Source organism: Quercus suber, unplaced genomic scaffold, assembly GCF_002906115.3.
Source record: "Quercus suber isolate HL8 unplaced genomic scaffold, Cork oak 2.0 scaffold_9, whole genome shotgun sequence".
NCBI lineage: Eukaryota > Viridiplantae > Streptophyta > Magnoliopsida > Fagales > Fagaceae > Quercus > Quercus suber.
Window position 1 is genome coordinate 2,660,197 of NW_027069475.1, and position 16,022 is coordinate 2,676,218.

General features: G+C 34.0%; 1 protein-coding gene across 1 annotated transcript in view; it reads left to right on the forward strand.

Moving 5' to 3' along the window:
- The first annotated feature begins 3,552 nt into the window (after positions 1-3,552).
- Positions 3,553-16,022, forward strand: part of LOC112028158 (transcription factor PIF1) — a 21,208-nt gene continuing 8,738 nt past the window's right edge. The window contains exons 1-7 of the mRNA XM_024060814.2: positions 3,553-3,646; positions 3,719-4,481; positions 9,238-9,336; positions 9,435-9,500; positions 9,640-9,705; positions 11,960-12,349; positions 13,545-13,623. Of these exons, the coding sequence (XP_023916582.2) occupies positions 3,735-4,481; positions 9,238-9,336; positions 9,435-9,500; positions 9,640-9,705; positions 11,960-12,349; positions 13,545-13,623 (1,447 nt within the window). The 5' untranslated portion in view covers positions 3,553-3,646; positions 3,719-3,734. The remainder of the gene's footprint in view (positions 3,647-3,718; positions 4,482-9,237; positions 9,337-9,434; positions 9,501-9,639; positions 9,706-11,959; positions 12,350-13,544; positions 13,624-16,022) is intronic.

Here is a 16,022-nt window from a genome sequence, read left to right on the forward strand (position 1 = left end):
GCATATTGTGAATCGAAGACATATGTCCTAGTTCATCTTTCTCTTCAAGAGCTATTGTGTTTATATACCGTAGGGTTTTGTAACCAATGAGTTTCATGATCTTCATCGTATTGATGAACTGAAGAACTTTGCAGCTAACATCCTTCTCAAGTTGGTGAGTAAGCTACGTACTAAGATCTGCACATTGAATTGGTTAATCACGTACTAAGAGCCGTGCATTGAAATGAGAGATTGTCACTACAGAACAAGTCCAATTGTATATTGAGGTAAAGGTTCAACTATAGGTTGGTATAACGTATTGGAATTTCTTTACTTGTAACCGCTTGTTGTGATAATAGTAAATTCTCGGGAGTGGTGACCTTAAAATCACTTGGAGAAGTTTTTGCCATGTAGGTTTTCCCTATTGTTAAACAAATCACTGTGTCAATTTATTTTTCGCTGCATTTTAATTTAGTTGGTGATTTGTTTATGCTACCACATTTATTGCATGCTAATTGTATTAATTAATTAACATGGATAATTAACTGGTTAATTCATCACAAGAGGTCAATACATTCTTGGCCTATTAATTTCCTCCACTACCTCTAGACCTTCAGTGTAGTAGGATTTCCCACAAACAATGCTAATTGTGGTGGTACATTCCCAATAACCTATAGCTGTTGATCCTAGACCTCAATTTACTTGTACTTTGTTTTGGGCTTATCCCAAAATATGAGATCCAAAAAAGTGATTGGTGGTGTCATTGATGGGATACTGATTCCACCTATACATTAAACTACCTTGATTTTAGCTCAGACTTGAAGGCTGCCAAGCAACCGAGTCCCCTCTCTGAAATCTGAACAGGATTTCCTTCTTTCCCGAATGTGTTTTTCCTTACTTCTCTCGTGTCTCTCTCCCCAAATTTTCCAACCCCCATTTCCTACCCCCCTTTCCCTATTTATATCATTCTTTCGTTGTCATGATGAGAGAATATTTAGCATGTCAATGGGTCCCTCCGTACATATCACAAGTCAAGGAGACCTGTTGCTAACATGACTCCTTAGTAACTCATGCCCGACACTAGTTATTGCTCGACAAGCAAATTCTCCCAAGGCATTATCTCTTGTTCTTGGCATATCTTGGATACTTTCCTACGTGCTCAGATAACTTCCAATTGCTCGGCAATGTGGACCCGAATTGGGCCGGGTTGTCCCAACATAGTGAATGACACAATTCAAGGGCCTGCCTACTATTTTCGGTCCATACAATGGGTTTAAGTCCCATTCAACGATATTAATATATGGGTTCATTTGACTTAGTTTAGAGCCATTGTATTCACTAATGTTAAGTTCATATATACATCAGATCATCAGACCAATATTTGAACAGCTGGAATACCCTTAGCTTTTAGTATATTCTGAATTGATGATGGCTTGTTTAAATAAAAAAAATCGATTAGCAATTAAAAGAAATGGTTCTGCCATTAGCACGTAGCAATGGCAAACCCACGCATTAAACCTCTAGGCCACCACTTCCAAAAGCCACGACCACATCAGATAATGATAATCATTAACAACAGTGTGAGCTACAGGCAAGGAAAACATATATCAATAGCAAATTCTTGGTGCCAAAAAGCAAACAAATCACACCTCAACTTGGCTAATTTATGCCACCAAAAAGCAAACCGAGGCTCCTGCAACCAATTGAAGCCACCAATGAGCAAAGGTGGTCCTTTTTTTTTTGAGATCTCCAAATTACGCAGAGTGGCATGCAAAGAAACAACCCTCCATGCGAGAGAAAGAGGAAAAAAAATGTTGAAATTCCTTGTTTTGCTTTCGATAGGATTCGAACTAAGACGTTGATACATTAATTGTGGGTGTCAAGTTATTTTCTCTGCGCTTTTAGTGAACTAGACATTTAAAACAAGTAAATGCCTATTTTCTATTTCCTTTGTAGTTTGAGAACTATTTTTGTTTTTAACTTTTTTGTGGTTACTAAACAAGTTTTTGGGGTTAGAAAATAGAAAACTATTCTTAAGAAAAAAAAAAAAAAAAAAAAGTTAAGAAACATGGCAAAGATCTTTTAACAGTTACAAACTAAACAACTTCCCCAAAGCACTTTTAGAGAAAAAGATAATGATAACGATTAGAAAGGATTAGTTGAGCAAGAAAACAGAGGAAGAAAAGAAAGGAGAGAGAATTTGTACCATACATGATACATATACTTTCAAAGTGCCATCCCCACAAGAGCACTATTGCGAAATGTCCCCACGGGACCGATTGGGGTATATTGATTATTGGATAACCAGATGCCTGTCTTATTATTACTACTAGTGTACACGATGAACGACATTGACTGAATATAAAGCACAATATATTCCCAGTACTTTTGGGTAAAATAAATGTTAGACGAAAGTAGCAAAACCACTACTCTAGTTCTTAAAAACACTGATAAATTTAAATTAAAAAAAAAAAAAATGTCTTCAAATAGTAAAGTTATCTTGTTTTACACAAGGTGCAACTACGGGTTTGCTTGACATGGCTTATTTTACTAAAATTGAAAACTATTTACTAAAAATATTGTAGATAAAGGTAGAAGTTAGTTGAAATAATACAATGAGATTCATAAATAGTACTAAAAAGTGCCGTAAGGCTTATGAATAGTAATAAAAATAAGCTGAATAGTAAAATAAGCTGACTTTTTAATTTAGAGCCAAACTATGTGTGCATTGGAGTTAGGATGAAAAATGAAAATTATTTTACTATTCAGTTTATTTTTGTTACTATTCAACTTATTTTTGCTACTATTCATAAACCCACTACACTTTTTGGCACTATTTATAAACCCACTGTACTATTTCAATTAACTTTTACTTTCATTTATAGTATTTTCAATAATAATTTTTTAATTTTAACAAAATAAACGCTATTTAAATACACCCTATATATAAGTTTTATTCAATATAAATTATGTGGCTTATTTAAATATGCACTTTCTATTGCAAATGATTAATAAAGTTGCAGTCTTCTCAAAAGAAAAAAAAAAGAAGAAAAAAAGTTAAAATAATGAAATAAAAGAAAACAAAAATATGTGGAGTCGGAAAGAAAGCAAGAAGCGCACATGGTCACAAAAATCAATTTCGTCAGTTTCCTATAAACATTATTCTGAGTGACCTTATCTTTGTACTGCTGCAAGAGGCATTAGCGCACAAAATGCAAAGAAACACAAACACCCAACACAAAATCTTCACTACATAATTTCTCCATTCTCTGTCTCTCTCTCTCTCTCTCTCTCTCTCCTCTTTCGCATACATAAACCACACAACAGAAGAGTCATAGAGTTGTCGAGCGACACAAAAACACCAAATTTCACAAAGTGTCTTCATCTATATATATGGCATCTATAACCTTATAACAGATTGGAAATTTTTTGAGGTGAGTGAGTTTTTTGCTTTTACTCATCGAATTGCAGTAGTAGTCTTTCCTTTTTTAACTAATATATATTTTTTGGTTTTGCAGAGAGTTATTGTTTGTTTGAGATTATTTTTTTTTTTTTTTTTTTTTTTTTGGATGATTAATCATCACTGCGTTCCGGATTTTGAATTGGACGAAGATTACTCATTCCCTACCTCATCTTCTGCTGCTTCTCGCTCCAGAAAATCACCTTTGTAAGCTTTTCTTTAATTAATCAATTCTTTATTGAAATTATTTCAAAAAATTTTATACTGAGAAATACACAGGCCAGAAGAGGAGATCATGGAGCTGTTGTGGCAAAACGGGCAAGTGGTTATGCAGAGTCAGAACCAAAGATCTATAAGAAGATCTCCACCGTCGAAATTGGAACAAGAGAACGACAACAACCATCTATTTATGCAAGAAGAAGAAATGGCAGCTTGGCTTCACTACCCTCTCGATGAGGACAATTTCTGTTCACAACTTGAACTTCTTGACGACGACAACAACAACAATATGAATATGAGTAGTCAGAGTCAGAGTCAGACTACTACTTATACCAATATTAACCCTATGGTTCGGTCAAGCCAGCCGCAGCCGCAGCCGCCGCCGCCGCCGTCTAGGCCACCGATTCCGCCTTCGAGGAGGAGTGAGTTGGCGGAGTCGAAGGTGAGTCAGTTCCCGTCGAGACAAAAGGGTCATTATTGTGATGAAGAAACTAACAAGACAATGGCGGCGGCGGTGGTGAGGGAATCGAGTACGATGGTGGATTCGAACGAGACTCCCGAGACTTGGGCTGTGGTGGATAAGGGTTGCGCTACCATGAGCGGAGGTGGCGCGGAGGTGGCAGTTACATCTTCCGGTGGTCGTGGCGGTGGTGGTGGAAGCAAGGTGGAGATGATGACTTGTGAGATGACGGTGACTTCATCGCCAGGGTGTTCGAGCGCAAGTGCGGAGGCGGGTCAGAAGGAGGAGGCGGCAGCTGAAGATCGGAAGCGGAAGTCAATGGAAGCCGAAGACGACGACGCCGACGCTGAGTGCCACAGCGAGGTATGTCATTCACTCACTTCACTTTCAACTACTTGTTCACTCTCACACTCTCTCTCTCTCTCTCTCTCTCTCGCGGCTATCCTGATTAGGTGTGACGTTGGTCAACGTCACCTTCTTCGTCAATCTAATATCTATCATTAGATATATCTTATCTTTTTGGGATAAATATTATTTTATGCGATTACTAGATTTTAATTCATATAATTGAGTGAATAACTAATGAACACATGCGGATTTCATTGTTTACCCCAAAAAAAAAAAGAAAAAAAAAACCGAATATCATTCATTATTAATCAGGCTTTGCTTTGTACTCCTATAAAAATAAAAAAAAATAAATAAATAAAAGTATTTTTTATCTCTCCATTCCAATTGGCAATGGTCTATTTATGCCAGATGTTACATTTAGGATTTTCTGTCATATACATATTTTGTATATCTTACCCAGATTCTACCAGGTTCTTGGATATGCTGACAATACATTTTCCAGTTTTTAAGTTAATCGAGAGTTGTACAATCAAATTGGAAAAAAAAAAAAGAACAGATAAAAAGAAAAGGAGATTTTGGTACATTAAAATTGCTTATTTCGATATGCTAGACTAGTGATGACAAGTGAGGTTTCGTATGGAAATAAGACATCCTTTGGAATTGGTTGGCCCATGCAATGGAAACTCATGCGCTATACCATATGTGTATACTGTTACATTCCGTTTACTCGACTCAAAATTGTTTTTTTTAAGTCTAGAATTTTTTTTAAAAAAAATTGACACTTATAGCTGATATAAATTGGTAATGATAAATTAAAATAAAAGTGTTAAACTATGTATTTGGTCCGTATGCTTTACACTATATTTCAATTAAATCATAATCTTTCAACTGTGTGAATTTGATCCATAATATTAGTCTCTATGATAATCTCTTAAATGAAAATTGTTAACTTAATAAATATTCAAAAATAATAATAATTTAATATCATATCAACAAAAATTAATTTTTTATTTAGAGAGTTAGTTATCTCAACAATTTTTATTTAAAAAATAATAGTAAAGACTAAATTAATAATATATTAAAAAATTATAACGAAATTAATACAATTAAAAAATTAAGTATCAAATTAAAATATAATATTATAATGTGATGTGAAAGATGGGGACAAATATCGTAGATTGCCCATAAAAATATAGCGAACTAATTGGAAAAATGTTGTCACATTTTTGGTGCGTGTATTCAGTTCGTTTATGCTTTTAAGGCTGTAGGGGGACACGTGGTGGAGATGTCTTACTTTGTAACAAGCCATGTGTGTGATGGAGTTTAATTTTTATGAAAGGTGAAGGATTATTGGTAAGAAATGTAGGCTGCATTGGGTCCAGGGGTCGAGAGATATATAATTGATTATTTTTTATGGCGTGGACGGCTTCGGCATGTTTCTCGGGACTGGCTTCCTCGTCTCCTTCCCTGTTTTAGCATTTCCATTTTCTTTTTGAAAAATGCTAAGGAATGTCTTTGAGTATTAATTAATAATTTATTTTAAAAAAAATTTATAAGAAAATAAGAAAATAATTAATATTTTGACTATTTGTTTTATTTTTTATAAAAATTATATCAAAATTTTTTTAAAATAAATTGTTAACTGATGTCCTAACACACTTGTTACCACATCTTTCTTCTTTTTCTTTTTTTTTTTTGGGTAAGATGTCCCTTTCTTTCTTTCTTATAAAAAATCAAACACCAAACATTAATAACACATGGTTTGGAAAAATAAAATATAAACGCTAGCCGAGCTAACAAATTGTCGTGCATTTATTAAGTCACATGCGTGTGAGTGTGACCACTGACAATTATTATTTATGTTTATCCAACTCATCAAAATATGTAACACATCACATGGAGCCTAGAGTGACTTATCGGCGGAACCACAATTCCACGCGGATGTCTCACTCTCAACTGTGTACGAATACAACATGCTGGACCGACAAATTGGTGACTTTCTATCGCACTTACATTTAGATGAACATGTGTATTAAATACTTAGTATTAAAAAAAAAAAAAAACCGAATGTCTATTTTTCCAATTAATTTGAAAGGGAATTGTTTGGGTTCAAACTTTTTCCTTTCTTTTTTTTCTTGAGTTTAGGTATGTTGGTTGAAATTTTCATGATAAAATCTGGGATCATAATAATGTTTTTTGCCACACCTGGCAGATTATGAGTAGTTGAGGGAAAAAAAATTGAAAGGTTCATATGAAAATGATAGGCAACCAATCAAAATTTGTCATATTAGAGTTGTGACAAAATAAGTTAAAAGATGTAGAAGAATGGAATAAATTAGTGAAAGATATGAAAGAGACACATTGTGGCTTTTGCAAATAATAATTATCATTCTCATGTGTTTGTATAAAAAATTACACACCCTGCTTGTATGTCAAGTTTTGATTAGATTTCAACATCTTCAAATACTTGTGTTGAAATTCAATCAAGACTTGACACACAAGGTATGGATTTGCATATGAGAATGAGTGTATCCCTAACATTACTTTGGATTTACTTTTCTCAAATAATAATGATATCACTAATTAAATTTATGATAAAATCTACTATTTTAATAAATTATTATTGTACTCCCAAAATATTGTATAACATTACGTGGATTCATGCTAACTGATTTTTTTTTTTTTTTTTTTGAGGAAATCCTAACTGAATTGAATATACTGAAAACACCCCATTTTGGGCGTGGTCTCTCACACATACATACATGGTTTTTTTTTTTTTTTTTTTTTTTTTTTTTTTTTTTTTTTTTGATAAGACAGACATACATGGTTTTTGGCATCATAGCTTATAAGAACCGACAAGGCCGAGTTAGGAATTTTGCATAAAAAGTGTGAGTGAAAAAATTGAAAACTATCATGCTGTTTGAGAGAAAAGTAAACTAAATAACTAATACCATACTAAAATTCTTGATTCAATCACTTTTGAACTTCTTAATTTTATATTTTTTTTTTAATACGTACCTTCTTAATATTATGAATGAATTTATTCTATATCATTCTTTCACATGCCATAAAGCTCAATTGGAAATTGTCATACAAAATTAAGAATTAAATATCTATATTTTATTGTATTTTCTGATAAAATAACCTTTGATGTAAAAAAAAAGGATGAAAATTAGATATTTTTATTATCTCTATATAACACTTTTATCCTTATTTAAAAAAGATTGAACTTCTTAAATATTATAATTTAAAAGACTTAACATAGTTCCTTTTGAGAGGAAGGTGCTCATATTTTTTGGGGACCAAAAAGTCAAAAAAAAAAATTCTTAATTATTTTTCATTAGAGATAAATGTATTTATCAAAATCATGGCCCCCGCCCCTATATTTATCTCCGCCCCCTATGGCCTATTATAGGGGGCTACATGTTGAAATTATGATTTTCAGTATGTGAATGGGAGTCTATTACTCTACAGTGGCAAATTTATTGTCCAATTTGGGGAGCTGTTTTCTATTTTTTTATAACTTTTCTTTTGTCATTAGCCGACATTTTCCCACCCACTATTTTCGTTAAATTAAGGGTACGTTTGGTAGCAGTGTTTAAATATTGTTGTTTAGTTTTTAGTGTTGTGAAAATATGTGTTCGAGTGTTAAAAAAATACTTGTCAGAAGTGTTATTGTTGTTTAAACACTGAAAACTATTGTTTAAACAACAATTCCAAACAGCCCTTAAAAGTATAGGAAAAAAAGAGCTCTTATAGTGAAGTAATAAATGGTAGGGTAGCCAACTGTAATTCACTTCATATAGAGAGCTGAGGGAACCACCGCATACCCTTGGTGTGATGGTTACTCTACAAGTATTAGTGTTTATGGGGTGTGGGGGGCAAGGATCGGAGTTTAAGTCTCCAAGAGAGAGGTTTCACACACATATATACTTAAATTAGATTAGAGTATAATTTATATCTTATTAAAAAAAAAAAAAAATCTAAGGGAATTTATAATTTTATTATAGAAAAATCACATTTGTTGTTTCGCAGTCATTAGTGTTGCCGTTAATTTGATAACTTAAACTAGAGCATAAAAAGTATCAGTGCTTGGCTGGACTGACGTCTTGTCATGCAATATTTAGGACTTGTTAAAGGATTTTCTTTAGAAATCGAGCCTTAGTGTGATGGCAAGTGCCTTCCATCAAAAGTGACAAGTCACAGGTTCGAGTCCGGGAATCAAACTCTTCCCACAAAAAAAAAAAAAAGTTAGTGGTAAGATGACATTTTGGATCTGCTTTCAGGTCATCCCAGTTATCTAGTCTATAGATAATGGATTTGTGCCTCAAATATTAGGATAATAAGGGTGTTTTTCAATTCCTTGAGACAAGTAGATGGGGGGATTCAAAGGCTTCACTTAAAAAGTGAGGAAGAGTAATTCTACCTATTTATTCTATTCAAGCAGTTGGAGCTAAGAATGTGACCTTGGCGATGATGAGCATTTGCTTTACATGCTGAAAATTGTGGGAGCCAGAGGGAAGCCTTTAAATATGCAATCAAGTGCTACCTATATGGCACTGCTAGCTTCAAGAGAAAAAAATGAGCTACTGCCGGAAGTATATTTTTAGAAGATGTTCTATGTTCATAGTGCTTTTATGTGCACGCATGCTATAACTTCTTTTTCCTGTTTAGGTTTTTGGGCTCAATACCCCTGTACTTCTTTTTAATATCCTTATTGATTGTAGTTGACTTTATATGATCTTATTGTTTTCTCTTTTTATTGTAAAAGGATGTTGAGTTTGAATCTGCGGATGCAAAGAAACAGGTTCGTGGATCAACCTCTACAAAGAGATCCCGTGCTGCAGAGGTCCACAATCTTTCGGAGAGGGTCTGTAGTCTTACAAGTATACTAATAATTTTGACACACTGTCCCTATTTCATGGGGTTATTTTACTTCAAATGGTTAAATGTTGCTTTCATGTGCAGAGACGTCGAGATAGGATAAATGAGAAGATGAAGGCTTTGCAGGAACTCATACCTCGTTGCAACAAGGTCAGTCACACATAATTTATTTAACTGAGATATTTCCTAACTATTAGGATAGCAGCTTAAAAGGAAAAAAAAAAAAGTAGATGTTTGTTTTTATATGCTGTTGACTTATTTTATAATTCTTGTTCATTCTAAATTTCAGTCAGACAAAGCTTCAATGCTGGATGAGGCAATTGAGTACTTGAAGTCACTTCAGTTGCAAGTACAGGTATATTTTTTATCTTATTTCTCAAATACAAATGTTTCCACGAATAGTCCAACTGCCTCAATCATATTTTGTTTGCAAGCTGGAATAAATTTCTAATTATTGAGATACATAACTCTACTCCTGAAGAAATTGTTGTTTCACTTAACTGCAGGTGTGGTGTTTATGTAGTAGACATAATAATGAGAATCATAATCCTTTTATTACAATAATAGTGGTATAATATGCCTGCATTATTTGTTCATTGAGAGCATTAAAAGCACCAAAATGATAAGGCCCAAATGTGCTACCCCCTTACTTCTCTGTGGTTGCATGAATAATATGGCTGCAAAGTGAGTCTTTGTATTCTTATCTTCCAATAAAAGAACAAAGGGCACTGGCATAGATTATTTGCATGTTTATGACCTGGGCATCAGGGCCGGCTCAATGGTATAAGCCAACGATGCAGCTGCCTAAGGCCCCAAGTGAAAAAAAGGCCCCTAAATTTTAACCAATAGTATTAATTAAGCCAAAATATTAACCAATAAATAAAATAATATTTTCTTATCAAATGAAAAACAAATAAAAAAGAGAAAAAAAAAATGTTATGTACACAACTTTTTTCACAACTTTTTTACAAAAAATCTTAATAGCAGATCTTTAAAGGTTATTATTGACAGCAAAAAAATAATTTTAGTAGTAGGTTCAACTAGAAAACAAGAAGCAACTTAACACCTAAGATTTGTCATGAAAAATATTATGAATGTAGCACTTCTAAAAGAAAAAAGAAAAGAAAAAAAGTAATTTACAAAAAAAATCACAACATTTTTCACAATAGTCAAGTTAGCAAACTTTTATTAGTTTTCAATTAGATTCACCATTGACATCACTCTTTTACTCACTACTATCAATCTGCCACATCAACAAATGTAAAAAATTTTGTCAAATTTTTTTTGTGTTTATAAACTTAAAAAAAAAAAAAAAATCTTCGTGGTTCATGTTGATTAATAGTAATTTTATATATGAAACAAGATAACCAATTTTCGCCTTAGGCCTCCCAATGCAACAAGCCACCCCTGCTGGGCATGCCAAGATATTTCCTATTGGCAGTTGAGACATGTGGAGTAACCTATGCTCCTCAATTGTTTGATCTTAACTAAAGGGTCCTCTGGGGTCAATGTAATAAATACAGTCCTCGTCAACAAAAAACATGTATATAATGTACTTTCTAACATTTACTTTTTCTTAGATACAGGTACTAGACCTGATGCTTCAATAAATTTTGATCCTTTGTAATGCCAAACCTGATCCTCCCGCTTGGAATTCTCTTTGAAGTTAGGTTTAGGATGGAGGTGAATATTTTGCTGCAATAGTTAATTTTGACACAATTCATGTTATTAATTTTTGGAACATTGAGCTTTTACCAGACAGACCATTAAAATTACTTCTTCCTGGAAGTACACTGGTTCTGGATAAATCCATGACCCTAGAAATTTATATTTTTCCTAAGGAATGAATTTTATTTATCCAAAAGAGTCCATTTATATTACACTTTTCTGGAGTTTTTCCACTAGTTTTGACAAAATATCTTATTCTAGATTCTGGAAAGTCGAATCCTTGGGTACGAATTTATCATCTTACACCGAAATTTCCCACTCACTCCATGCACAGTGGAATCCTGTCTAATCATGTTACTGAAGAGCCAAGCCGATTTAATGAAATATCAGAAATATGTCTTTGAGAAGTAATGCTATCTGCAGTGATAAAAATTAAGGACCATCCATGCAGATTTTACTCGGGAAAAAAAAAAAAAAAAAAAAAAAAAATTGCTTTAGATTTGAACAGCATATTTTAATATTTGAAACATCGGTAGTAGTAATAATCTAATATTATAGATTCTCTTAAATTGGACTGTGTCCTTTTCACCTCAGATTAGATTTTTGTTGGATGAACTTGCCCAATATTCCAGAACAGGCCAGGAGAATGCAAGAAAGTTTCTGGAACAGAAAATGAAGGATTGTCACTATTCTATTTTTGAAAGTTGACTTAGCTTTTAGGTATTTTCCAGCACGTAGCATGGTCCATTTAATTTGAAGAGTGCATATTTAAAAATGATATGTCACAATCTGCATATTGTGCAGTTATACAAGTTCTTGGTATACAAACACGTATTTCAGTACTTCATTTTTTATTTAATATGGTTAATATCTTCACCAATAAAAATTATGACCTCATGCATTATTCATAACGAAAATTAGGTGTTAAATTATTTCTGCAGATGATGTCCATGGGATGTGGCATGGTCCCTATGATATTTCCTGGGGTCCAGCAGTATATGCCTACAATGGGTATGGGAATTGGGATGGGCATGGGCATGGGTATGGGCATGGAAATGGGCATCAACCGGCCAATGTTTCCACTTTCCAATATGTTAGCTGCTTCAGGGTTGCCAACAGGAGCAGCAGCTCATCTGGGACCAAGATTCCCAATGCCAGCTTTCATGCCGCCTGTTCCTGTGCCCAATCCTTACAGAATCCAATCAAACCAGTCAGAACAAATGCTGAACTCACTTGGGGCACAACATCCAAGCCAGTCATGGTTCCCAAATTTTACCGATCCTTATAAGCAGTATGTTGCTCCCCACCAAATGCAGTTACCGCTACCTCAGGTACTCTTCCTTCTTAATCTTGCCTCTGAGTTAGGGCTTAGATGTGTTTGTGAAACTTCTTTGCCACCTCTATGTAATATAATATTACCACTTACATAGTTCTGTTTCTTCTGATAAGAGAAATTATCATTTTGCACTATTCCATGCTATTTGTAGACCACTATGAATCCATACACATAGATTGAAAGATCATGATACCACTCATCCTACATTGTCATAACTTTTGATTCAGTATATCTGGTTACAGCATTATTAAGGAGTAGCCAAAAAAAAAAAAGTTGTCTGTTTGTCCTAGGTGATCATACCTTTTTATAGAGAACATGTTATAATCTTGTTAAGAGCAATTAAGCTCAGGCTTGAGTTACTCCTGCCCTGTCTTCCTTTTACTTTAGAATTTATTAAAAAAATATTGTTTCTCATTACTTAAAATGATAAGAAATTTTCTAATTCATTTGTAGCTTACCACATGCTTGAGGTTAATGTGCATGGCCCTATTCCATCACTATTCTCTTGGGACCAACATTGTCAAAAGCATCAAGCGCATTTAAGCCCATAGGCCTCCTAGAGTCTAGGAACAAAGCACGACTTATTGAAATGAAATACACATTTTTCAAATATAATGTATAATAGCTTCTAATAAAAGTATGCATGACATATGATTGAAAAAAGTTTACTCGAGAAGGTAATATATTTTGCCGATTAGCTCAAATGGATGCATTGTACAAAGGTTGTAAATTCAAATTTAAGCACAAATATTTATATAATTTCATTGTACTTACAAATATACATAACTATAACTCCTATGATAAAACTTAAGTTGTGGTTCAATCAAAATATATCTAAAAGACAAAGGCCAAAGAGCAAAAGAAAAGTAAATTGTCTTGTTTGTCTTTTGATATGCAAAGAATGAATTGTTTTTTCTATTACACCACTTTAAGAATGCTGTTTGTATAATAAATAAATAATTTATATCATTTCCTTCAAAAACAAGTGGTTAATTTTTATGATTCATATATATTTTTAGCAAACAAATAATACAGTTTGCTTAGGCGTGCCTTGTGCTTCTTCAAAATGCATTTGAAAAGGTTGAACAGAACTTAGGGTTTTGAGTTTTAAGCACACCTTAGCGCACTTTTAACTAAACTACTTGGGACTTTAAGTAGTTGAAACTAGTAAGGTCTATTTCCTTTTGCAGAATCAAGCAATGGCCCAGCCGAGTACTAGCAAGCCAAGCACCAGTAGGGGACCTGAAAATCTCAACAATAACCAATCAGGTAGGCTGGCTACAAAATAGATCTAAGTTTTATTATTATTATGTAATTAGTCGCAGATCTCGTGCGTTACACGTGATAATATTTTTAGGGTGGTCTCATTAAATTTATTTTTACAGTTTGGACTAATTTAATAAATAAAAATGTATTTCATAATCATATTTTCATTTGTTACAATGACAATCACAAATGTAATATATAATTTTTGTCATACCAAAATGAAAATAATACAATTTTTCTCAAGATTTTCAAAGGTTGAAAAAATATTAATTTTTTAATAAAAATTACTTATAACTTTTTATGTATCATTTAAAAGTAACTAAAATTTGGAAATTATTTTTTAATTTAAAAAAAAAATTCAAACCCAATTTTTTCTATCGTACAATTAAAAACACACTAAGAAACGTATCAAAAAATTTATAAAATTCAACAAAATTACAATTCAAATAAAAAAAAAAAGGAAAAATAAAACTCATAAAAATTATGACCTCATGCATTATTCATAACGAAAATTAGGTGTTAAATTATTTCTGCAGATGATGTCCATGGGATGTGGCATGGTCCCTATGATATTTCCTGGGGTCCAGCAGTATATGCCTACAATGGGTATGGGAATTGGGATGGGCATGGGCATGGGTATGGGCATGGAAATGGGCATCAACCGGCCAATGTTTCCACTTTCCAATATGTTAGCTGCTTCAGGGTTGCCAACAGGAGCAGCAGCTCATCTGGGACCAAGATTCCCAATGCCAGCTTTCATGCCGCCTGTTCCTGTGCCCGATCCTTCCAGAATCCAATCAAACCAGTCAGAACAAATGCTGAACTCACTTGGGGCACAACATCCAAGCCAGTCATGGTTCCCAAATTTTACCGATCCTTATCAGCAGTATGTTGCTCCCCACCAAATGCAGTTACCGCTACCTCAGGTACTTTTCCTTCTTAATCTTGCCTCTGAGTTAGGGCTTAGATGTGTTTGTGAAACTTCTTTGCCACCTCTATGTAATATAATATTACCACTTACATGGTTCTGTTTCTTCTGATAAGAGAAATTATCATTTTGCACTATTCCAGGCTATTTGTAGACCACTATGAATCCATACACATAGATTGAAAGATCACGATACCACTCATCCTACATTGTCATAAATTTTGATGCAGTATATCTGGTTACAGCAGTATTAAGGAGTAGCCAAAAAAAAAAAAAGTTGTCTGTTTGTCCTAGGTGATCATACCTTTTTATAGAGAACATGTTATAATCTTGTTAAGAGCAATTAAGCTCAGGCTTGAGTTACTCCTGTCCTGTCTTCCTTTTACTTTAGAATTTATTAAAAAAATATTGTTTCTCATTACTTAAAATGATAAGAAATTTTCTAATTCATTTGTAGCTTACCACATGCTTGAGGTTAATGTGCATGGCCCTATTCCATCACTATTCTCTTGGGACCAACATTGTCAAAAGCATCAAGCGCACTTAAGCCCATAGGCCTCCTAGAGTCTAGGCACAAAGCACGACTTATTGAAATGAAATACACATTTTTCAAATATAATGTATAATAGCTTCTAATAAAAGTATGCATGACATATTATTGAAAAAAGTTTACTCGAGAAGGTAATATATTATTTTGCCTATTAGCTCAAATGGATGCATTGTACAAAGGTTGTAAATTCAAATTTAAGCACAAATATTTATATAATTTCATTGTACTTACAAATATACATAACTATAACTCCTATGATAAAACTTAAGTTGTGGTTCAATCAAAATATATCTTGTAGGGACCCAAGTTGGATTGACCCTGAATACGAATGGGTTTTCAGCCCAACCAGCCCAAACAATAAATTTATAGAGGGTGGATTGAAAGGTTTAGGTGCTGGTCGTCGATCACCATGCACGAACTTTTCTTATAAAAAATGCTAAGAGTGCATTTACAGATGGGGGACGCTCCTCGGCCCGTGGCCGAGGAGACCTTCTTGTTCTCTCTCTTTTTTTCCCCCCCTCTTTTACTTTACTAACTTTTCTTTTATAGTTTTTATCTTCCTATCCCCTCCTTCCATCTGTTGATCATCTATTTGCCTTTTTTTCTGGCCGTCCGTCCCATCAGAGGCCTTATCGGTACTCAAGTGGTTCACTCTGATCAACGTTATCCTGCCAAGGGGTTACCTCCCCATTAATGCGGCCAGGGGGGTTAGTTGAATGCATTAAATGTGAGAGTGACAGCTTACTTTGGAGTTAGTCTCTCCCCAAAATTACCTTCGTCAGGCCGAGGATAAGGTGGTCCTCGGTGTGGATTGGGAAGGAAAGGCTTTCCCTCACCTTGGCCCTGAATAGCCTGTGCTCCTCGGCCTGGGCCTTGGGCCTGCTACATGATGGGCCGAGGCTATCAGGCCCATGGGCCCCACAA